The 25,749-nt window shown below is 44.1% G+C and overlaps 1 protein-coding gene across 1 annotated transcript; it reads left to right on the top strand.

The window, feature by feature from the left end:
* The first annotated feature begins 9,784 nt into the window (after nucleotides 1–9,784).
* On the top strand, nucleotides 9,785–13,403 carry CEBPB (CCAAT enhancer binding protein beta). The gene has a single exon (XM_030533434.1). The coding sequence runs from the start codon at nucleotides 11,781–11,783 to the stop codon at nucleotides 12,774–12,776; it is 996 nt and encodes a 331-aa protein (XP_030389294.1). The 5' UTR covers nucleotides 9,785–11,780; the 3' UTR covers nucleotides 12,777–13,403.
* The last annotated feature ends 12,346 nt before the right edge of the window (nucleotides 13,404–25,749 follow it).

Here is a 25,749-nt window from a genome sequence, read left to right as displayed (position 1 = left end):
TTGCATCTTATACAGAGTCTCACACAGGTTGTGGTGGCTGTAATAATTTTAAGGCCCAATTCTGCAACATAGTGAATAAGCAGCAGCTAAGGACACTCAGCATTTATTTAGCACCTTGCACGATTGGGCCCCACTACAAGACTTACTTCAGTTTTTCATTGCTAGGTCCCAGATCCCAGTGTTGAGAATTACATTATTTTAAGTTAAAGACACTTTTAACTTCTTAATAATACAAGGCCCTCTGCCTAAAAGATTTCTTTGTTTGTTTGTATGTTTCATAATGGTATCTGATGAATTGATGCTTAGGGACAGAGTTCTGACTTGTTTTTTGTTTGAGACTGATCCCAGAGGTTCCAACTAGAGCCAAGGGGTGTGTTGCTATTAACTTAAATGATAGCAGCATTAGGCCTTTGTTTGGTTTATAACAGAAAAGCCTCCATTTCAGTGCTGGAGAAAGGTGGTGATGGACAGCCTGGAGATTAAAGTCCTCTATTTATCCACAAGATGGGTACAGAACAGGGGCTAACAGTGCCCACTTCCTACACACACTGCCCAGCAAGTCACCTCAAATCTGACCCAAGAAACAGCCCAGTGGGTCTCAAACTGGGGGTCATGACCCGTCAGGGGGTCACAAGGTTATAATGTGAGGGGTCACCATCTGTCAGCCTTCAACCCAAGCCCCGCTTTGCCTCCAGCAGTTATAATAGGGTTAAATATTTTAAAAGTGTTTTTAACTTATAAGGAGGGGGTCACATTCAGAGGCTTGCTCTGTGAAAGGTGTCACCAGTACAAAAGTTTGAGAACCACTGGAATAGCCTTTAGTGATGAAAGGGGAGTTTAGTCTCCATGGCCTTTTCAGTACCTGGCCCGATGGCCTCTCTGCTGAGACTGATGACAAGTACCAGTTGTAATGTTGGGTTTTGTGATGTGATTTGCACTGGGAAATGGACAAAGAGCCACCAAATACAATTAACAGATGGATATTTTGGTAATCATTATCTCTGGTTTTGGAATTAATTAGGGCTCTTGAAGTCTCTATGTTTACTATATCAAACCTTGTGACAAATGGGGAATTTTGGTAAAGGTTTTACAATGCCTATACATGCCTCAGTTTCCCTCTGTGTATTGCATTGCTATGCACAGAGTGTAAAGGGTTAAAAAGCTGCTCTTGGGGCAGATCAGTTGACATGAGGTGTTTATGTCAAAAAACTGTCTGTTATGGTATGAATGAGTCGTTAAAGATTTGTCTGAAACCAACCCAGATCAATGGAGGTTCCAGAACTGACTGAACAATTGACACTTATCCATGAGAAATTCGAGTGAGAAGAACATGTGAACTCAGCATGGGTCTGCAGAACAATGGACCAAGAGGTGACAGGAGGCTGGGATAAGATCTGGCCCTTGGGCAGACATGTGGGCTCACCTGGGACTGGAAGACAAAGGGACAGGGACTCAGAGAGGAAACCAAGATGTTTTCTTGATGGCACCATGGCTCAAGGAAGTTCTGGCTTGTCCAAAATGGACTATGTTTTAACCTTTGCTTCTTGATGCAAGGACTTTCTGATGCTGCATTCCAGTTGACTAATTAAACCTACTGTGTTTAAAAACAGCTGCCAGGTGTCACTGCAAAAACTTGCTGAGGTGCACTGATCCCTGAAAAGCGTAAATGTCTCTGACCAGGCATCCATCTGAGTTGGACTTGCCAGGAAGAGCTCATGGTGTGGGAAACAGGAGTGCTAGAGCCCAGAGACTCAGTTTCAGAGGCATTGTAGGACTCGAGGCAGAAGCCTGACTCTTTTGGTCAGGGGATACTTTGACAGGAAGTACACAGACTTCAGCCACAATTGCAAGGGCCTCAGAAGAAGTCTGGCAAGCAACATCATGCATGTGCCTGCTGACAAGTGGCTCAGTAGCCGCAGACATGTGCACTCCATCATTGTCAGGTTTGAACTTTGGTGCTTTGCCAGCAACTGAATCCTACAGTGAGAGCTGACAGTCCTTTCAGTGATGTTTATCCAAATCTCAGAGGGCAGGTGTCTGAGTGTAAATTACCTACCAGCACTCCCCACACTCTTGTGGCTGGTGCCACATAGCAGGCTTTCCTCCTTTTGCACCCCCTGGTGATAGATGCGCCAGCCCTATGGTGGCTTGCTTCTTTTGCAACCCGGCCCTCCATCTGAGTCATATATAGTCCTCACACCTTTCAAAGTAAACCACAAGTCTCATAAACAGTACTCTGTCAATCTCACATAGTCCTTATCCCTGGTATCAGGGAATTTTAATAGTCTGTACCCCTTGTTAGGGAGTTTCCATTCCACCTTCCTTGGTGGGTCAGCACTTCAGAATCACTTGCCTGCTAGATGGCATACTGCAGAGGTTCTCAAACTGGGGGTCGGGACCCCTCAGGGGATCACGAGGTTATTACATGGGGGTTAGCGAGCTTTCAGCCTCCACCCCAAACCCCACTTTGCCTCCAGTAGTTATAATAGTGTTAAATATATTTTAAAGTGTTTTTAATTTATAAGAGGGGGTCGCACTCAGGGGCTTGCTATGTGAAAGGGGTCATCAGTAAGTTTGAGAACCACTGGCGTACTCGGTGAAGCTGGATTTTCTGCTGTCTGGACCTTGGAGTTCATTGCCTCAGGGATCTGAGGAGCCTTTCAAAGATTGCTCCAGGAGATAAAGCTTCAGCTGCATATCCCACAACATACGCATTCTTGTGGAGAATGAAAGGCACACAGAGCATCTGCTCAGTATGTGGGACTTTCCTAAACAGAAGAGGGTCCTGCTGCGTCCATCTTTCAATGCAACCAGCTTATCACAGGATCACTTGCAGGTTTCAAATCCACACTTGTTGAGAAGCCCTGTACAGGGATGTCTGTACAGGGGGCCTGACTATAAATAGTCCTGATGGGTTGACAGAGATCGTATGTCAGAGAATCAGAAAAGTTCTTGTGATTTTATGAAGAGTCTGAAGAAAATTAGTTAAATCTAAGGACTAGTAAGTAAGCCAGGCAGTCTCCAAGTTCCATCTTCCTGCCATGAGCAGTAAGAGGGACCTGAGGAAACGTTGCAGCCGCTCTGCGATTTATGTCCTTGAGGAGGCACAGAATGCATGTGTGGCCCCAACGGACACTGGTCTTCCAAGGAATCCAATTTTGCATGCATGAGGTGCATGCAAACCTGCAACAGGATCCACACTGATACATACATGAAGAAGAACTCTTAGAATTTTGGGCACAAATACTCATGATGACAAGTTTGAAATCCATTTCCCAAAAATATTCTATAACGGTCACTTCAAATTCACTCTTCCCGCAAACATTTCCACCAGTGAGCAGATTTGCTAGAGCAGTCATGTAAAACAAATACCAACAGGAAGTCAAACTGAGAAAATATTTGTTATGAATATCCCTTTGAGATATTCTCCTCGCTTTGGTTATATATATCCTCCTGTAATCATTGTCTCATCCTAGCTGCTAAGTTTGCAATAGCTTCCCACTACCCAGGCCCCAAATGCCCTCTCACTCTGCCTTCACATCCCTCTTTAAAACTCGCTTCTTTTGTGAAGCCCTTCCATGTAGATTTCCCTCTACGGACACAGGCCTGATTCTCCATTGTCCTGCACTGTGTGTCATTTACCACTGGGTAAAGTGCTTGAAACTTCTGCTGTTCTGATCTGGCAGATTTAACACCACTTTGCATTCACTTGACACAAATATATATGATGATCTCAGGGGCAAGGCTGTGGGGAGTCAGGCCTCATGCCTCCAAAGGCTTGAATCGGAATGGACATTCTCCAGGGCAATGATTTTGGGTGAAGTTCTGATTCTATTGACAATAATGGCAAAAATGATTTCAATGGGGCCAGGATTTCACTCTTTGGCTTTTTCATAAGTTTGCCAAGAGGCATGCTCACTTTATGAATGTGGTAGACTGTGCAGCTGGTGGTCAGGACAGTGCCTGGCATCCATCTTCCACCTGCATAATCTCAGCCTTCCATTTGGTTCAAGGCGAAGAACTAAATGCTGGTATCTGTAGTCTATGTAGGACACACATCCATTTTAAAGAGGAGACATGGCCCTTGGACTCCTGACAAGCTGCTATCATTTGGACAAAATTTGGGTACCCTTGCTCAAAACATGAATGTTGCTCTGAAGAGTAATAGCACACAGGCTAAAATATAGAAGGTCCTTCAACTCATGCCTGTGGAGTTTCTTCTTTTGAACAGATTCCTCTCCTCAAAATGTCCCGTTTTAATAAAGCAACCCACACAGCATGTGATATTCGGATTTAATTTGCCTTAAGGTGCATGTCAGGCAAAGTAGCTGTTGGGTTTATTTACCATCCACAAGATTTCTAGGAAACCTAGCTATATAAAGTCAATGAGTTAATGTGTGTACTGCACTTTGACGTGCTAAATAAGGACTGCATTTTCAGAAAATCCAGCCGTCCTTTTTTGAAAGCACATTTTGTGTCTGAATCCGTGATTCATTTTGCTAGCACAAATTCACACACCTATTTCATGAGTCCAAATGGGAACCCGGCCTTAGCCCTTTAGAAAAATTTAGTCATAAATGTTCTTTCTGCAGCTAGTCACTAGGTGGCAGTATGAGCTCATCCACTGCACTTTGAAGGCACATGCACTCAGTAAAAAAAAAAACAGTCGCTGAACCCTGCAGTTCACTAAGGGCTTGTTTACACAGGGACAGTGAGGAATGTTAAGGCGAATCAGCTAAAGGTGTGGAGTCAATTCAGCGACTTTGCTTGTGCTTAATGTGATTCTACTCCAAGAAGATTGTTCAGATTCCACCCAATCACAGCAGGAATATTAACTGGAAACCAACTTCTTCATTATAGGTATGCAAAGGTATAAAGTGTATATATTTCAGTAAAAAGGACATACCTTGCTAGACCTATGGGGACCAAAATCAGTCTTGGACTAAGTAAGAGGCAACTGCTCTGGGCTTCAACTGAAGTTGCACCCACTTACACGAGGGCATGAATTTCAGCAGCAAATTATAATTTTTTAGCCCAAATCTTACTTATTCTTTCAGTATAATTCTTTATATGTATTTCAGATCTATATATGGCTCTTTGAAAATGACAGCTCCATTCTGTCAGTCCTGATCAATGCCAAACCAGTTTGCACATAAAGTGGAGAGTAAAAAATTCAGTTAAAAAAAAACAGATTTCAGCTTCTAGCTTCTCTGTGGGTGTGAATTATTTATTATAAACATTGCCAAAATAACAGGATTTTAAACACTTTGTAGAATGCCTTGACAGCATCCTTTTAAAATACTTTATCTAGCCCTCTGCAGCTGTCTATTAACAACTGTGAAAGCACCAACAATGTGCTCACCTCTGCGTAAGGAACACCACCAAGAATGTCCCTACCCCAAAGACAATCTAAAAAGGATTATCTGATCTATCTATCTTCATAAAGCACCCAGTTATTATGGTATCATATCATTCAGCAGAGTGGCACCAGCTATAATACTGTCACTTTTCTCTTCCTTATGCACCTGTGCTGAGAGGTGAGCACTGGAAGGGTAAGAGAATTTCATCAGACTCCAGTCAGAATGAGCTTCATTGCTGACTTTTCATGATTATTGTGATGCGAAGGTGAACATGATGGCAGACATAGCTGTTTGCTGGTCAAGATGTGGAAGTGCTAGAGCTTGGAGGCCACTTTCTCTGGCTCATTCCACTCATTTGTACCATCTCTGTGGGCCTCTCAGTTTGTGTGGCACAAAGAGAGCCAAGACAGCCCCCAACTCCCTAGCTGGGGATATCCCGAGCCTGGGGGAGGCTCCAGAGGGTGTAGAAACAGTATAGGCAGCTCTTACACTTCCCTCCTCAAAGCAGGGCTGCTCAGAGGATTCAGGGGGCCTGGGGCAAAGCAATTTCAGGGGCCCCTTCCATAAAAAAAAAGTTGCAATACTATAGAATTAAAATTTTTTATTAAAGGAAATGTTTGAAATGAAATATACACAGGTTGAGAGGGAAGGTACTGTACATCTGGGGTCAGGCTTGGGTTATGGGGGGTTACAGATACCATTTGCAAGGATGAAGAGATACATACATATCTCATAACCAGCATAGACCCAGACTGGGGTGCAAGGGTTTTTTAAAGTGTCAGTAAATAAGTAGGCTCATATTCTCATGGGAGCCCCTGTGGGGCCCCAGTCCTGCCTCAAAGCCCAGTGCAGGGGGTGTACTGGGGATGGAGAAGGTCATGTCCAGGAAAGGGTTGGCTGGAGCACAATATGCTCTGGCTATCTCCAGATGGTGTATAGTCCATAAGGAACATTTGCCAGCTGATACCAGTTAGAACAGTCTGAAGGCTACCCTAACCTGCTGGGACAGACAATCGAATAGTTATAACTAGCTCCCTGACAGCCCACCCTCTCTGCTGCATTCAGCAGAAGTCAACAGCTGTTGAGAACCCAGCTCTAGATTTTCAGGTGAAAAAAAAAATGAATTGCAAAGGCAAGAGGATAGCACACCAGCTTCACCCGCAGCTCAGCTATTTGTTTGTAATGGGAAAACTGGGGAAAATCTCCAACTATTAATCTTCTGTGACTTTCTGGCCAAGGAATGGATTCCCCTCCCTTTTCCTCTCCCTCTGCCATCCTCGATATAGTTTTCCATGCTTTGTGCTATCACTTCCAGCGTCTATAGTGATGTACTATCTACCTGAGTCAGGAACTTCAAGGCCTTTGTGTGGCTTTCCTGTGTTAGGAATTTCCCAAACAAATCACTCCCAGAGTCCATTGATACCAGGAAGTGATACTTGCAGTGCTTTCCCACTGATATCAGCTTCCCATTCATCTGATTGGATCATTTCAGAACCAGCATAAAAGAGAGAGGAGTGTCAATATCGCACTGTCTGCATTTTCCAGGATCTAGGAGAAATTCACCAGTTTAGGAGACCAAAGGAAAGATGACAATTCCCTGAGCAGGAGTGACCTCAGATGGGTATAACTGTCAAGATCATAACCTCTAATGTAATACTGAGCTGGGACTTCTCAAGGATTGTCTTTGGCAAGCAATTAAATCTCTTTCAGTAATAACACATAAACATAAACAACCAGGCCAAATCCTGCAGTCTTCTTTGAGGGAAAATTGCCACTGGACTACATCCTGAGAGGTGCTGAGCACCCAACACACCCATTGACATCAACAGGAACTTTGCCTGTGATATAGGAGTGAAGACCGAATGAGTTGACTCATCATTGTTAGCTGGCCCCTTCCCTCTGTGCCTTTGTGCTCTCTCTCTTTTTCTTCCACAGAGGCCAGAGAGCAGCTGATCTGACCCTGGAGTTTCACTGGAAATTTTTCAGAGCCATCTGTGAGAAGAAGGTATTTTGGTCATGTTGTCCCACAGGCTATAGAGTCCAGGTATCATTTCTTCAGCACACTGTAGGGCAAAGAGCAACATGCAGACAGATAACGCAGTGATTGAGCAATCTAACACTGCAGAGGCTGGGTGTGCCAGGTCAGACGTTAGCAGAAAATAAGCGGGGGAGGGGGAAGGCCTAAAGAATACTTAAGCATCACCAGTTCACAAGGGAGAGAAGGGGTTGGCAACCAATCACTGATACATGCTCTATAATGAGAGAGTTGAATGAGGCCAGCTTCAGTGTGCAGTCAGCCTGTGAAACTCACTGCTACAGAAGACTACAAAGTTAAATATTGTAGCTGGGTTTTGAAAGGGGAAGGAAATTTTATGCCCAACAACAAGATTTTTAGCTTTGTATATTAGGGTAAGGATTGGAGGAGGGTAAGTTGGAATGGGATCCAACTCCCTCAAACTTCAGGTATTGACCACCCCCTGAAGCAGGAAGTTAGACACGTGCTGTTTGTAATGTGGCAGGTTATGAGTGCAAAACATTCCACTGCAGGTGTGTGATTTAAAACAATGTTAGTGGAGAGGTATGTGTACATAACTAAGGACCAGTATGCATGGTGAGGGAGCAAGGGCTACAGTAGGGGACAAAACAGAGTGAACATGCTGCACTGTATCCAGATATGATAAAGATACACTTACATTTTAGTTCAGTGTGTGGCAGCCTTTGTTACAATGATCCTCCAGCTAGCCTTACCAGAAAAGCTTACCTAGCTCCCATCCACCAGATGTTTTCAGAAACATTTTTGCAGTTTCTCCCATGCTGCACAATATACATAGAAAAAACTTCCCTATAGACTCTATATAGCCATTACCTTCTCTTCCTTCAGATGCCCCCTTAACTCACCTCTGTCATGCTGCTTACAAAACCCACCCGGCTGATCATGTTTAGGGAGGTGGCGAGCTAATGTTACAGCTACTGATTGGCTTAGTACATCTCCAAATTGTGGTAACAACTTGTTCCTGGCTCCTCCTCCTCCCCTCTCTCCTCCTGTTTGTTTGAAATTATGACTTGTCTTTGATACTGCAACTTTTTGCGACTGAACCTGTCCCTTACTATATGTCTGTACAGTGCCCAGCACAATGGAGATCATGCTGAGATCTCTAGTGACTAATTGCAATACAAATAATAAATAACAAGGTAACAATTTGCAGTGGGAAGTATTTTCAGTTTTTATCCAAATGCAGTCTGACTACAGAGCAGCTAACACTGTAATTTCAGTAGGCAGATCTTCTTATGAACACTTCACTCTTTGATCTGTTGGCATTTTACAGATGTCCTCTGCCCAAAGCTAACAACAGCTCTTTCTGGACTGTAGAAAGAGGTGGGTGCAGAATTGGAGATCCTGGAACCACTGAAAAAGAGGGAGAGCTTCTGCAATGCTTTGGTATAGGTCTGAGCCTGGGAAAAGAGCACATTGGGAAACAAGGTGCTACTGGGATGCTACCGGGGAGTTGGGAATCTGGGAGCAGAATCCAAGACATGATGGGAAAGCTGCAAGAGTGATTTCTGTAAAACAGATCTGAATAGGCTGTTCTCTTTGCCTTTTTCCTTTTACATTAATTTTGTTTCATTCTTTCCCTGTTCGCATCTTTCTTCTTGTTCAAGCAAAGCAGTAAGAATTTGTGTTTTATTGCATTAGAAATAGAGCTGGTTGGAAATTGGGGAATTTTTCCAATGAAAAAAAATTTTTTTTGAGAAAACGAAATGCTTTGAACAAAAACAAAACATAACAAAATTCAAGCCTCCCTCAACAACAAAAATATTCTAGAAAAGCAGACACTTTGTGCAAAAAATGTCATGTTGTCGATAACCCAATTGTCAAAATGTTTTGACAGAAAATTTTGGATCAGCATTAATAAAAAGTGCTGCTACTCTCAATTGCTTCTTGGAGAAAGAACCAGAGCTCAGCTCCCTTTAATAGGAATGTCTTGCATCTCAATACCTACATAGAGCAACTTTCCAAAGCAAAAACTCTTTAGGAGGATAAAGACACAGAAAGGGAGTGTAAATAGCCATAAGAGCAAGCCCTGTCTCACTGCAACTTACCAATATTTGCATTCTGTAGAGATGTTTGGATCTATAAAGATGTAGGCTCAAGCCACAACATTCTGGATCCAGAATTCTTTGTCCAAGCCCAACTCCACAACTAAATATCCTTATTAACAAATGTAATTCACCAAAGACTACTGAATAAAGACAGAAATATTAGAAGTCTACAAACCTGTTAGTGTACATTTGCTACTGAAGTTTAAAACTTTTGAAGAAAGAAAGAAAGAAAGAAAGAAAGAAAGAAAGAAAGAAAGAAAGAAAGAAAGAAAGAAAGAAAGAAAGAAAAAGAAAGAAAGAAAGCTTCATAAGCTGATTTTTTAATTCTTCCTCTTTTCGAAGTCTGAGGTTTGAACATTCATGAACAGTTGACTGTTGGAATCGTATAATGCAATACCTGTTCCTCTGGCTTAACGTTGCAATATTTCCCACACCGCAGGATTGCTTCACATTATTCTATGAGGCAGTGTCATTTTCTCTGCAGTGTTGGTCTTCTTTACTGAAACGAAGGACACTCCTACTTCCTTTAATTATATGTTTTGTTTTAAATTGATGTCTTTTATTCTGAGCATGAATCACCAGCTTGTAAACAGGTAAATGTGGGAGTAAAAGGGAAAACATAAGTTTGATTCCCAAGGTGGGTGTCTTTAATTAAAATGGACATAAGAATTTATTCTTATTTCCCAAATTTACCATGGCCCCTCCAAGTCAATTCTGCTTAATAAATTAATAAATCATAGCATTCCATACCTTTACGTATATATATCTCACTTTTTCCCATTAATTTAAAATACAACTCCCAGAGCACAAACTCCATAGCACTTGTGTACTCTGACAATTGCAACATACCATATAAGGCAAACATACCAGGTCAAACTTTAAGGCCATCGGCCCTGCACACAGAGGTGGGAAGGGGAGTTTTGGATTTGCCTGGCACTTCTAATCACGGCCAGATACAGAAAGGGTCTTCTGAGACAGTGCCTTATCCTGGTTTGAGCCCAACACAGTATGCTTTTTACACCCACGGTGGCAAGCTGGTTCTGAGTGCGTCTGTATGGGACAATTTTGCCTGCCAGCATGATAAAATTCATAGGGCACTGAATTGGTATTACGATCTGGCTTCTATTCCTAGCTCCAGGGCTGTCTCTAGGGGGGTACGGGCCCAGGGTGGAAGTAAGGAATCCGTCACTTCTGAGACTGACCCGTCACTTATGGGACTGACCACACCAGCCAATTGCATTGGCCTGCAGGGCCTACCAAAGCGTGGGGCCCGGAGTGGTCGACCCAATTCGCCGTACCCAAGGGATGGCTCTGCCTGGCTTTACCTCTGACTGGATGAGCTACCTTGGGTAAATCACTTAACCTCTGTGCCTTAATGTGTAAAATGAGAATATTGACACTCACCGGCCTTTGTACAACACTTTAAGAACTACAGATGAAATCTACAGACATCACAAGCCTCAGAGGCAATGGATCCAGCCCATACTTGTCTCTATTAGCCACATCTGGCCACTTGCTGTCCCCACAGCTGGACGCTGCTGAGTGGTTTGGGTTGGGGAAGGAGAAGAAAAGGGCTGAAATCTGGGGAAGAAGGACAAGGGTGGAGCTGGTGGCTCCTTTTTCCTCCTCTCTGAGTACAGATTGGATCGGGCAGGGGAGAGACTCAAGGGTTTATGCCCAGACTGGTACATGGGCAGACGCAGTGTCCCACTGTGCATGCATTTGTGTCCATGTCCTCGGGTCACACCAGGGTTGATTACCAATCCTGTGACATCTCCTGGAGATTTGACAACAGCTGGAGAGAAGAAAGGAGAAGGCTGCGCTCCCTTTCTCCGACTCAGATCTTTCCCTCCCTTTAATGATGGTGAGAATAAGTCCCCTCTGCTCAGAAGCCAGTCCTGTTTTTCTTATGAATGACTAGGTCAGAGTCACACACACCAAGTGCCTCCCGCGGAGCTAGAGGCGGTAGTTTACGATTACAACTGTACAAAGTGTGCACCAGGTGGCAGCCAGCCAGCCAGTGACGTTCCTGTTGCCATGGGATCCACCGCCCCTATAAATAACAGCAAAGGAACTTTCCTAAGTCAGAGACTTTAGGACTCGGGACCTAGAACCAGATGGTCCGGAGGAGAAGCAGCAGCCGTCGCCGCAGGAGGATCTGAGCCAGCCCAGGTGGGCAGCACAGCTGGGAAGCCGGACCCAGCACTAGAGACTGAGGCAGGAGTTGCAGGCCCCCCACGTCACCTTTGGCAGCTTGATCCTGTGGCTGGGGGGCCCCCCTGCGCTGTCTCCTCCTCCCTGCACCCCCCCTTTGCTTTCATGCAACGCCTGGTGGCCTGGGACCCAGCATGCCTCCCCATCCAGCCTCCCGCCTTTAAATCCATGGAAGTGGCTAATTTCTATTACGAGGCGGACTGTCTGGCTGCTCTGAGCAAGGTGCACCCGCGGGCGGCAGGGGGCCGCTCCATGACTGAGTTCACCGTAGGGGACCACGAGAGAACCATCGACATCAGCCATTACCTGGACCCCTTAGCATCCCAGCCGCCGCCGCCGCCGCAGCAGCAGCAGCCTCCTCCCGCAACAGCAGCAGCAGCAGCAGCAGCAGGGGGCAACTTTGAGCCTCCCTGCAGCAGCAGCCAAGATTTCCTCTCCGACCTCTTCTCCGAGGACTATAAAGGCGGCAGCAAGAAGCCCGACTACACCTACATCAGCCTGCCCAGGCACTGCCACCCGGGCGCCGGCCAGGGCCACAAGCCGGGGGGGCTGCTGACCTGCTTCCCGCCCCAGATCGTGGAGACCAAAGTGGAGCCAGTCTTCGAGTCCCTGGACTCTTGCAAAGGGCCCCGTAAGGAAGAAGGGGGCGCGGGGCCGGGGCCGGGGGGCATGTCCTCCCCCTACGGCAGCACCATGCGCTCCTACCTCGGTTACCAATCGGTGCCAAGCGGCAGCAGCGGCAACCTGTCCACGTCGTCCTCTTCCAGCCCCCCCGGGACCCCCAACCCGTCCGATTCCTCCAAATCCGGCGGCGGAGGCTACGCCGGGACCCCTGGGGGCAAGAACAAGTCCAAGAAGAGCGTGGACAAGCACAGCGACGAGTACAAGATCCGCCGGGAGAGGAACAACATCGCGGTGCGCAAGAGCCGGGACAAAGCCAAACTGCGCAACCTGGAGACGCAGCACAAAGTCTTGGAACTGACCGCCGAGAACGAGCGGCTGCAAAAGAAAGTGGAGCAGCTCTCCCGGGAGCTGAGCACCCTCAGGAACTTGTTCAAACAGCTGCCCGAGCCCCTGCTGGCCACATCTGGCCACTGCTAGCCCCACCGCTGGACACTGCTAGAGCCGCAGTGGTTGGGGTTGGGGGGGAGAGAGGGGGGAGAAAGGGCTTGAATTTGGGGAAGGATGGGGGGGGGAATTGGTGGCAGCTTTTCCCCTCCCCTATGAGGACAGATTGGATCGGGGCGGGGGAAGTAATGGGGAGAGACTCAAGGTTTTCGTTTTGTTGTTGTCTTTTATTTGCAATTTGGTGGAAGAAACTTCCGCCGCAGCCTGTTTGTCCTAGGAGAGGGACTCTCCTGGCGGGCGCCAGGGTCCTCAGCACCGTGTGGCGGAATGACAGTTGCTGATGGTAATGTTTTTTTTTAATGTTACAGTCCCACCGAGCCCCCCTTTCCCCGAAGCGGTCTCTCTGCAGAGTTTGTTGAATGTTCGTGTTATTTAAAACAGAGCGAGAGAGGGAGAGAAAAAGCAGAGAGTGATGCAATCCTTTAAACATGGCTGGGAATGCTGTGTACACATGATGCAATCTCGTGTAACTGTCAGTCATGAATTGAGTAATCTGTTAAAGATGTTCCTGCGGGTTTTTTTTTTATTATAAAGAATATTTCTATAAGAAAAACACATGTGTATATTTTGGGATCTATAAACGTTCTTGCTACATTTGAAGCATTAATGAAACAATTTTAATAAACTTTATGGCTAGGAAAAAAAGGAAACTTGTTTTATTTTAAAGGCACTTTAAAGCCAGAATGAAATCAGTTGAAATGCCAGCTCGATCTGGCTGTGTCAGGAATCAGGGCTTTCTGTTGGCCTTTTGAATTTCTCTGTGACTCAGCAAAAAACGGGAGAGAACCAGAGAAGAGCGGGGGTGGGAGCTTCAGCCAGTTCCCCCTTGCTGCCTCACTCTAATCCCTTGAGTTAAATGCTGCTTGGGATTTTTTGCAACACTCATAACTCTCAACATGCCAAGACCCAGATGTGCCATCCAAACCATGAAAAATGTTTGAGGGAGTCTCTCCAAGCGAGGGATGAGGTTAAAGCGTGGGATGGGGTGGGGAAAAGAAAAAGTAAAGGAGGAAGCTTGAAATGAGGAGGAATTCTTTCTTTAAAGCTCAAGTTTTTGCCTCCTCTCAGTTTCTGACTCAGCATTTCTGATGTCTGTGATTTACAGCAATGAATAGTGATAACATGGCTTTTTTTGTTGTTGGATGGTGGTAAATTTGGGCCAGCAATGAGGGACCTCCCTCTCACATAACTAGGCCCAGTGATAAATGTGTGAACAACTCTCTCTATAATTTCCTACTGAGCTTTCTTTTTAAAATGTTTCTCTAAAAGAAGCTGCTGAGATGGTTGAGTTTTTGAAAGGTGGGTGTCTGGTAATGGTGGTGGTATTGAACAGGGTCAGGTATGTGGTTTAGGGTAAAAGTTAGGGTATAGGAGGATGTTTGTATGGAGCCATAAGAACTTTGTGACAAAGATAATAGAGACTTTGCCAGCAGATGTACCATGTGGGATTTGTTAAAGCCTGTGAGTTACACCTGACTTTCTATAGTTTGCTCTTGTGTACGTGCCTGTAAAATGTTATGACAGCCTAGAGCCGATTACGTGCAGGAGTGGATACATGTTCGAGTCTTAGCATTTTCCAGCATACTAGGCCTCCTCTAAGCACATCCATCTTCTAAATCCAGATGTCGAAAACTACCAGGAAAGAATTTCCTTAACCCCTCTATACTGTGCTTTACAGTAGGGCACAAATGTCCTGTTTCTTTAAGGGTGTGGATTTGAACTTGCTGCCTGTTATATATTTTACTGTAAAGGACAGTGATTGGGAGTGGATGTGGAGCAGCCTTAAATTTGTGTGTTTGTTGATACTGATTTTACTCATAAAATATGTGGTTTAGGAGGGAGTTGTTTTTCATTTTCAGTCAGAGTGATCACATCCTCCTCAGGCAGGGAAAACTAGAGTCCACAGTGGAGTTGATCAAGTAACTCTCTGTTCATGCAAATCTCTCACAGCCCTCAGCAGGAGCTATGCAAGAGTAAGGAGTGTGGGGTTAGATTAGTGCAGCTGTATTTTCCTTTTGCTTTGCAGTTTATACAAAGTAATTAAGGGACTTTTCTGAGCCCTAGAATCAGACTTTTGGGGGTTATCTAGTCAACCCTCCTGCACTGTGGCAGGTTCGCTCCTTGCAGGCTGGATGGATGTAAGGTCTTGCCTTGAATCTACCTAGTGATGGTGATTTCCACAACCTCCCATTACCACTGGTTCCACTGTTGAACTGTTATCCTAGTTACAAAACTTATGCTAATATTTAGACCCTATTCTTTTCTCTGCAGTGAAGGCCCATTTGTTATCAAACTTGTAAGGGATAGCTCTGAGTTACATGGGAGGACTGCTGGCTTTAGAGTTGCTGAATGAAGGGCTGGAAATATTGCTAGGAACATTTCTTATTTCATTTATAAAGGACAAAATTTCCATCCAAATCTTTGTGTTGCGGGCAGATGTGAGGGGGAATGGAACTGAAAGAGAAGACATATTAAAGATCCTAATATTTGTTTAAAATAACATTATAAATCAGTGGGCCAGATTCCAGCAGTGGAGTTGCACCAGAGATGATCGATGGGCTAACCTGTTGCCTTAAGCCTGGACTTGCTATAATTTAACTGGGACCCACACCACTGTAATCAAGACAGATTGACAGGGGTACTGGAACAATTTTTATAGTGGGGGTGCTCAGACCCATTGAATCAAACTGTAAACACTGTATATAATGGAAACCACTTCAAGTCAGGGGGCGCAGGAGCACCCCCCCCAGCATCCCTATTTCCAGCATTTATGCAGATTGATATAAAGACTACTTGGATTATTGCTACAGAATCTAATGCCTCCCTTAATTTGGACCATGTGTAACTCAGCTGGGATGTATCAGTGCACCACTGAGCTTTGGTGAGGTAGGTTCAGTATTACTACCCCCAGTTTACAGATAAAAACTGAGGCAAAATGTTGTGATTTGCCATAGGCCTCAGAGGGCATCTGTGTCAAAGCCAGGATAAGAATTCTTGAATCCCTGGTTCTGTGTGTTTTATCCAGCCACCTACCTTACAACTGAGCAGCTTTGCAATGATTTTAGGTGTGTATGGGTCATGGAATATTAGTCTTCAGAAAAAATATCTCACAATTAAAAGATTTCGTAGTATAATATATGCAGGGACTGTTATCTGTGGGAAAACAGAAACAAACAAACAAACAAAGCAATCTGTGCAATTCATTGAAGTATGATCACAGCAGAGAAATGGGGACCATCCCTGTCCAAACCTAGCTCATTCTCAAATATTGATCTAGAGTCCCATTAAAAATAAATTTCTGCTGATTGAAAACAGAGCCTCATGCACCTCACATGTCACTTTGCTCTGTCTCTTCTGCTTCGCTGTGTTGAGGACACTCATTGAGGAGCCAAATATATTTTGGGGTGTGATCCTGGAGTCTATATGCAAGCAAAACTCCCATTGAAGTAAAGGATCAGGATGAAACCCGTGAGCACAATTTTGTCTCCTTTGAAATACGTGTGTACCATTCAGATTTCAGCCTTTTCCCCCCAAGTTATCATTAACACTTTTTTTTTCTACCAGTTCATGCTTGCTGACCCCAATGGGGTTTTGCTGGGGTAGGAGATAGCAGAATTTCCCCATCTTTAGAAATAAAATATTCCTAATGAGAACATACAATCCCTGCCATATACATTCTGTTTCTAAAGGATTCTAAATCCCACTTCTGAATCTGCTACACCAGTTGTTCTCAACAGGGGCCCAGAACCCCTGGGCGGCCACAGAAGGTTTCAGGGGGTCTGCCAAGCAGGACCAGCATTAGATTTGCTGGGGCCCAGGGCAGAAAGCTGAAGCTCGACCGCATGGCCTGAAGCCCGGGGCCTTGAGCCCCGCCCACCCAAAGCTGAAGCTGAAGCCTGAGTAACTTAGCTTCACAGGGCCCCATGTGGCATGGGGCCTGTGCAGTTGCCCTGCTTGCTACCCTCTAACACTGGCCCTGGCTTTCATATGCATAAAAACAGGTGTTGTGGCACAGGTGGGCTGTGAAGTTTTTATAGTATGTTGCGGAAGGCCTCAGAGAGAAAAAGGTTGAGAACCCCTGTGCTACACCATTTGGATTCAGTGGTATTTAATTCCACAACAGAAAATCCATTCCTCAAAATGTATTGTTTAAACAAACATAATTTAAAATATTAACAAGTTCTAACTTTTAAGCAAGTTATCTGTCAATCTGTCTACCTTGTACTACACTTGTCACCATGGCATCTGCGTGTCACAGATATTTTAGCAATAGTTTTCTGCATTGCTGATCATATATGCTGTTACTTCACATTCTAAAGATGCTTAACTTGCATTGCCCTCCATTAGTTACCCCTGGAATTTGCAGCAGTAGGAGTTATTGTTAAAAATTACCCTTGTTTGTGTCTGCATTCATTTTTTCCTGTGTCACATGAATAAATGCAATCTTACAAACATGCACAAAAAGATTATTGGAAGGGTCAGTCGTATATTAATTTAATAACAACAGGTTTGTCTTCTTGAAATCATGTGAGAGCCATCAAATATCTAAAAAAACAGCCCAAGGAAACTATAAATGAGGCCGTATAACTAAGTTTTGATGACTGAGATTTACCCTTGCAATCATAGTAGTTGTCAATTAGAAGGAAGGATGCTGCAACTCAAAATAATATCTGCTTTAAGAAACTGGGAAAAAAAAATTGGAAGCCAGATTATACCTCATCAGTTAGGTTTATACTCTAACTTCAGGATCCAATTATCTCCCTGCACCATGTGCAGTCAGTCACATACATACAAAGTGAATGTAGAACATGAATAAATCAAAAGGGTAGGATTTGCATCCAATTTCCCATGATATAACTACACAACATGTAGAGGACAGTGATGGCTTGGGCCCTAACTTCTTTTGCTACATAAAAGTCCTCCTAAACATTAGAGCTGGATGAAATAACGCAAACAAAATCCTATGAATTTTAAAATAAATTCTGTTTGCACCCTTTTATGTTTGCTTTGCGCAAATATTCGAGAGAGTTTTATCAGCACAAATTGATGTGTTTCAAATTTGCATGAACCAATGTGAACGGAAAGTAGAGTTAAATTCACACACAAACACAAGTATTTGGGCTGAAAATACTTATCATCCAATCAGGGAATAAGAACACTACCACAAACTTAACTGACCAATCACAACTAAACAAATCAGCTCAAGTTTTGAATATTTGTGATCGGTCCATAAAGGTAAAAAAGAAAAGTAAAATAAAATAAGTTGAGGAGATTGAACAGAAAATATATTTGAGGAAATTGTATCTCTGTTGGCAGATAGTCCCTGAATAGGAAAAGAGGCTCTATTAGTCGCTACATTTTCCTTTGCAAATTATTTGCGGCGCTCCAAAGATACTTCATAACTTGAGCAAATAGTGTTTGCAATAGAATGCGAAGCCATGCAAATTTCCTTGGCATTGAGACAAATTCAGATAACATCTCCCAAAATGTTTCCTGAGGTTCTTGAGTCTCTCAGGTGGAATTGGGCTACATTTCAATCCAGACTGGGTGGATGAGCACTGGGTTGCTATAGTGACCGGTGCCCTATGTAAACACATAGATTAGATTCCGTTTTGGATTGGCACCAAACTCATGTGAAACCCATGGTTCCATATGGTCCTAATGCAAAACTAGGTGAAGCTGCAATTGACTTTCACTTTGAATTTCTGGATATGTTTGAACCTGAAGTTCAAAAGATAATTTTAGGGAGGTGTAATCCCACATGGGCCAATGCCAAAGGAAATGTATTCATGAGTTCCTGTGAAGTGAAGCCGCCGAATTCATCCTAATTCTGACTCTCCATCAGTATGATTCATTCACAACCAAAGTGCCTTTTGGAAACTGTTACCACCTGCCTGCTCAGCTGTTTTCTATGTTATTTTATTGTATGGAAGCTTTTGGTCCCCCCTAGAAAAGTGGGTGATTTTATTCTGAGACAGGAGGGGTTAAATTCAGCTTGATTATAAATGATGTCACTGACATAAATGGAGGTGCCACCATTTACCCTAGAGCGGAATTCGGACCCAGACCTTCAACTAGCTGCCACCAATTTCACACAGAGCCACAATGTTCTGATCTTCATCTGCTTTCAATTTCCCCAAAGTTTGGAGTGTTTAGATCTAGTTTTGCTCAGTTCATTAAAGGGACAGACTCTAGATACAAATTTTGATCCACATGGGAGTCTTGGTCTTCATCCTGTCCTGTCCCTTCCTCTCCTATCTGTGATATTTTTGAGGCACCTATCAGTCACATGGATATCAAAGCACTTCCTCAAAGTTCAGGGGTGTTTGCATCTGGGGTTTTACTTAGGTCGCATGTTGTAACTTCATGCAATTAATACAATGAAAAAAAAATAGCCTCTACAAATCCAATATATTCCCTGTATGCAATTCTCTTTAAAAACACAGACCTTTTGTGAACAGACCTGTTTCTGATTGGCTCTAACACAGAACAAGTCTGCACACTGAGCTAATCAGAATGAAGTGAGGAAATAAAGTTGTTGATAGGGCCTACAGAGTTTAATGGTTTCTGTCCCCCCATTAAAACCAGCACCATCATGGCTTGTTTATTTTCTATAAATACTTTGGCTTATTAGTATATTGCGACAGCAGATAATGAAGCCTGTGGTAGGTATTTCATCAACGATGCCTCCAAATTACAGAAACAGTAAATAGGACTCTAAAAATAATGTAAAAATCTCTTTGATTTATAACCTATCAACTGCTCCCTCCTGCGCTGAGCTGCCTGTGATCTGGGTCTGCAGAAGCTCAGGGAGCCTGATTTATGTTATGTATCAGTGAGCCGAGGAACATTGGTTTCAGAAATGAATGTCACAGTGAGGTACTGGGAAAATATTTCTGTGCAACATGATGAAACAATTACTTGGCTGAAGTGAATCAGGAAGGGAATCACAGGAACAAGAGAAAGTGCCTGGAGCCCATTCAACAGGCAGAGGGGAAAAGCGCTGCTGGCCAGCTAATAGAAAAGCGCTAAATTCCCCAGCATCTTCCATAGACAATGGTTCTGGGGGTGGATTAGGGTGACCAGACAGCAAATGTGAAAAATCGGGATGGGAGTGCGGGGGATGGGGGTGGCGGTAGGAGTCTATATAAGATAAAGATCCAAAATTCAGGACCGTCCCTATAAAATTGGGACATCTGGTCACCCTAGAGTGGATGTTTCTGACACTGATTTGCTCCACTCCTAATTGTCTAGATGTCTTATTCAGTTAGGTGAAATATTGTCTCTGTCCTTATGGGCTTTTTAGAAAACAAAAAGCCAGAAAGCTAATGTAGAACGTGATTCAGCAAGGTCCTTAATACAGGCTTAACTGTAAGCACCTGAGTAGTCACAATGAAGTTGAGGGAACAGCTCACTATAGAATAATTAATGGAACTAAAGAAAGAAGGTCAAGTTCCAAGAGGGACTTAGTCCAGCAGTCGGTACCAGGGGGCCCAAAAGTGCAAGCTGGCCCAGTTCTCTTACACTTAAAACTCTAGAGCCTCAGCCTGTAACACAGGCCTATCTGCATACTCAGTAAAGATATTTGTCCTACAACTCTGCCTGCCACTTCAGCTATTGCTAATGAGCCATGGTGGCAGTGAACACTTCCTGTGCTTAAAGTTAAATGTGTGCTCAAGTAACTTGCTGCATCAGGTCCCTAGTTCTGAGAAACCAGAATGGAAGACAAAAGATTAACACTACAGCTGTATATGTACACAGTGTCCATCAAACACACTGGATTCCCAGACACTTAGAGAGCTAAATAACAACAGGTGTGCAAAGTTAAATAATTAACAAAGTTAAAACAGGGAGAAAAATGAAAAGGAATGGGGATCAATGAAATGGTTAGGCATAGGCCTGTGAATCAGAAGGCGAGGGTTCTAGGCTTGGCACTGCCACTGGTTAACTAAGACTTAGAAGTTCATTAGGCCTATATTCACAGGAAGATGTATGCACATATGTGTAGCTCCAATTGTGAATGCAGTTGCAGTAATGGCAGGTGCAAATGACCTGTTTCATATCTAACCAGCAATGCCCCTCTGCCATGTGCATTGGCCAAACTGGACAGTCTCTACATAAAAGAATAAATGGACACAAATCAGACATCAGGAATGGTAACATACAAAAGCCAATAAGAGAACACTTCAATCTCCCTGGACATTCAATAACAGATTTTAAAGTAGCCATACTTCAACAAAAAAACTTCAAAAACAGACTTCAAAGGGAAACTGCAGAGCTACAATTCATTTGCAAACTTAACACCATTAATTTGGGCTTGAATAGGGACTGGGAGTGGCTGGCTCACTACAAAAGCAATTTTCCCTCTCTTGGTATTGACACCTCCTCATCAGTTATTGGGAGCAGACCACATCCACCCTGACTGAATTGACCTTGTCATCACTGGTTCTCCACTTGTAAGGTAACTCCCTTCTCCTCATGTACCAGTATATTTATGGCCGTATCTGTAATTTTCATTTCATGCATCTGAAGACGTGTTTTTTTACCCACGAAAACTTATGCTCAAATAAATCTGTTAGTCTTTAAGGTGCCACCAGAGTCCTCGTTGTTTTTGTGGATACAGACTAACACGGCTACTCCACTGATACATATCTAACCAGTCATTTGTGTGTGCAGTTACCATGACTACACATAAATCATGGTTAAATAGGCACACAAAAGTGTGTACATTTTTGTACATACAATACATGAAGTTTTCTGAAGAATTAATTGTGCTTCATCTTAGTTTCCCTATTTGTAAAATGGAGAAAAATAAGATTTATTCTTCCTCATCAGGCTATTGAGTGGATAAATCTATTAATGGTCGTAAAGCATTTGAGATCCTCAAATGGAAAGGCTATAAAAGGGGAAATGAGAGATATGAAAATTGATGATGAGCCATTGCACTGGAAAGATCCAGAGCAGCTGTTTGGGATGGCAGGAGCTGCAGAGACGAAGGCTCTTGCACAAATAGTTTGGAAGGATGGAGAGAGGCTTGCTACACCAGAAAGAAAGGACACAGCACTAGAGATAAACTAGGTCAGGGAATTCAGTTGGAGGACTTTGAAAGCAGGGAGGGGAATTTTGAACTGGATCCTATTTGTCTAGTGTTTTTTATCTATCCACCATCTTCTTAGATCTGATCCCACAAAGACATGCTTAATTTTATGCATCCAAGCAGTCTTATTGGCTTCAGTGGACTATCTGTGAAAGAAGAGATAAGCACATACATAAATCGTTGCAGGATTGAGGCCTGTGATCGTACAGTCTTTGGGGAAGTGATTGTGTCCTCTGTTTGTACAGCACCTAGCATACACACAATCAATCAAAAGGAGGAATGTGGAGCTGTCTGAGGACGGGGTGATTTCGCAGGCTCTCTGTACAATGAGGGAGGGAAGTAGCATTTGGTACTATCCAGGGGAGGAACACATCACAGTTAGGGAGGAAATCAGATGCTACCTTCCACCTCTGCACCCTGGCAGCCAGCATTGGACCCCAGTTCAATAAAGTACGTAAGCCCATGACAAACTGGAGAAATGGTCTGAAGTAAATAGGATGAAATTCAATAAGAACAACTGCAAAGTACTCCATTTAGGAAGGAACAATCAGTTGCACACATACAAAATGGGAAATGACTGCCTCGGAAGGAGTAATGCGGAAAGGGATCTGGGGGTCATCAGCCAAATATGAGTCAACAGTGTAACACTGTTGCAAAAAAAGCGAACATCTTCCTGGGATGTATTAGCAAGAGTGTTGTAAGCAAGACATGAGAAGCAATTCTTCCACTCTACTCCATGCTGATTAGGCCTCAACCGGAGTATTGTGTCCAGTTCTTGGCACCACATTTCAGGAAAGATGTGCACAAATTGGAGAAAATCCAGAGAAGCGCAACAAAAATGATTAAAGGTCTAGAAAACATGACCTTTGAGGCATGATTGAAAAAATTGTGTTTGTTTAGTCTGGAGAAGAGAAGACTGAGAGGGGATGTGATCACAGTTTTCAAGTACATAAAAGGTTGTTACAAGGAGGAGGGAGAAGAATTGTTGTTCTTAACCTCTGAGGATAGGACAAGAAGTAATGGGCTTAAATTGCAGCAAGGGAGGTTTAGGCTGGACTTTAGGAAAAACTTCCTAACTGTCAGGGTGGTTAAGCACTGGAGTAAATTGCCTAGGGAGATTGTGGAATCTCCAGCACTGGAAATTTTTTAGAGCGGTGTTAGACAAACACGTGTCAAGGATGGTCCTAGGTAATACTTAGTCCTGCCACAAATGCAGGGGACTGGACTAGATGACCTCTCAAGGTCCCTTCCAGTCTATGATTCTATGATAAAGCTAAGCACATGTTTAAGTGCTTTGCTGAATAGAAGTGAACATAAACCTGTGGTTAAAGGTTACCATGTGCTTATATACTTTGTTGAATTGGGGCCTTTAGAGTTTCAAATACAGCTGACAAGCCTGTTGGCTATTGCTGTGATGTGGCAGTGGTTTACACATAGTCTGCAGGGAGGGAAATGTAACGCAGAGACTGGATGCTCAGAAAGGTGTTAAGTGAGATGTTGTAGATCAACTTGCACTCACACAGGCCAAAAGGAATCCTGATTTACTGTCAATGGTGTATCGAGAGCCCTTTATCATGTGTGCTAGCAAGGGCTGGGCTAGCTGATATTTCAGAGCAGAGTGTTAGAACCTGGCCGGTAATCAGAAGCTTCCTAAGCAATAATCTGTTCTAGATCAGCAAGAGCTGGTGCCATGATGTATGGGCGTCTGCGGCGTGGAAGGCAATGGATAAAGCAGGTACGGAGAGTGGCAGCGGTGCATTGACCAGTCTAATTGTTGCAAGTAATTCCTGAAAAGCATGATTATAATGATTACATTTCTACAGCACCAAAAGCATGATGCTGTACAGGTAAGCTAATAATGACAATTAGCATTCTGTAGGGCTTTGCATCCATGGCTCTCAAAGCACTTTATGCAGATGGGCAAGTCTATCCCCATTTTACAGCTGGAGAGATGGAATGAGTTGCCCAAGGCCACAGAGTGAAAGAAGCACTCTTGGGGCAGTGCAGCAGCATGCCGCCCCCTTAGTAGCATCTATGTCCTTGGGACACCATCTAACCTCTTGCTAGCTCTTTTTTGTTGTTACTAGATAAAGCCCAGCCAGGTCCCCCTGGCTCATGCCAGGTTGTACCTTCCTCTAGAAGTGATCCCATTGACTTCAGTGGAACTGCTGGTGAGGTTGCATTCAACACAAGGAAGGGGGACACAATCAGGCCCACGGTAGTGTGGAGAGAGGGCAGAGACAGGGGTTAGCACTGAAAGGGGGTTGGTCAATAGACCTGGGTTTAGAAGACAGAAGCGAGGCTAAAAGGCCCACAGGGCTGGGGAGCCTGTTCCAGGCCCAGGGAGAATGAAAAGAAGGGGTAAAGACCTGTTTGCGGCAGAAGGAAACAAGAAAGCATGAGCTGGGCTGAATTGGCAGGGCATTTTCCTCAATAGAAAGCCCAGCCCCAACCTCTTTCAGATGGGATTAGGGTGACCAGATGTCCCGATTATATAGGGACAGTCCCAATTTTTGGGTCTTTTTCTTATATAGGCTCCTATTACCCCTCACCCTCTGTCCTGATTTTTCACATCTGCTGGCTGGTCACCCTAGATGGGATGCCCCACTGCTGCTCCAGTCTTTCGTGCTGCGTTCTTAAAGACAAAACCACAGCAACGGGCTGCTGTGTTGTTCACACCTTCAGCACCATGCAGTTTTCACAGTGGCAGCAGGTGCCTTTCTGTTCAAGCCCTCTAAGAACTTTATTATTGGGCTCATCAGCTAGCAAGCAGCCATAAGATCGACTTGTTTACTGTACCATTCAGCCTTTTTATTGCACGTGAAGAGGGAACTCCCTTCTCAGCCCTCCAGGTGGCCCCTCCAGGGCAGGGTTGAGGCTCATTGGTGGGGAAGGGTGAGGCTGGGTGGGGGACGCTTGCATTGCTGTCCTACCTGTTCTGATCAGTCTTCAGGCCTGTCAATTAGGCACATTTTATTGGCCCTAGATTCACTTTATTACTGTAAACACAATGAAAATGTCTGGATTTAAACAAAAAAAAGAAAAGAAAAAGGTTTAGGACAAACTCCGGCTTTTACAAACCTTACAAAGGGGAGTCAGGGTAGCAGAGTGCACTGATGCAGCGTTGGAGCCTTGTACCATCTCAACACTGCACGGGCAGCCAGGGGAAATACATCATTCTGCAGCACACTGTCCTGCTGCTCCAAAATGAGTGTATGTGCCCATTAGCATTGGCTGCCATCACATCACATGTGCACTGGGGCTGGGGCTGAGGCTGGGCAGTGTCCAGTCAATAAGAAGTCAACAGACAAAGTCCACTTGTGGCCATGGAAGACCTATAGCCGCACTAATCATATTATCCAGTTAGTGCTCAAGGCAGTGGTCAGACTGGAAACAATAGTGGTGGTACTCTCCCAGCATCCACTCACAACCCAGGTTCCACTGCACTTGGGAGGCCAAAATGAGATACCACACACAATAGACAGTGAAATACCTAACAAAGGTGGCAGCTAAATGCTCACTGTCAAGCTTCAGAATCAACATGTTCTGAGATGAACAGGAGCAATTTGTACCTTTCAGAGCTGCTGCTTCAGGCCAGAAAAGGGGTACGCTTGCATTTCTCAGAGCTATGGTTTCAGGCTGCCAGTAGACTCAATTGGACATCATTGCAACTGTTCACACTGAGCTCACATTCTGAAGGTGAGCATGCTACCCAAAAAACAGAGTTCTTTTGTTTGGTTGATGAAAGGTCACATTGTGAAGCATCCACTGGGGACAACACCAAGACCAGCTCACTAAATTGCCATGAGTAGGGGCCTACCAAATTCATGGCCATGAAAAACACGTCAT

This window comes from Gopherus evgoodei, chromosome 14 (genome assembly GCF_007399415.2).
Source record: "Gopherus evgoodei ecotype Sinaloan lineage chromosome 14, rGopEvg1_v1.p, whole genome shotgun sequence".
Classification (NCBI taxonomy): domain Eukaryota; kingdom Metazoa; phylum Chordata; order Testudines; family Testudinidae; genus Gopherus; species Gopherus evgoodei.
The sequence above is the reverse complement of the archived record's forward strand: the minus strand, read 5'-3'. Positions and strand labels throughout refer to the sequence as shown.

Bases quoted from the DNA above. Each gene is read 5' to 3' on its own strand.
- CEBPB (XM_030533434.1), top strand. From the start codon at position 11,781: ATGCAACGCCTGGTGGCCTGGGACCCAGCATGCCTCCCCATCCAGCCT.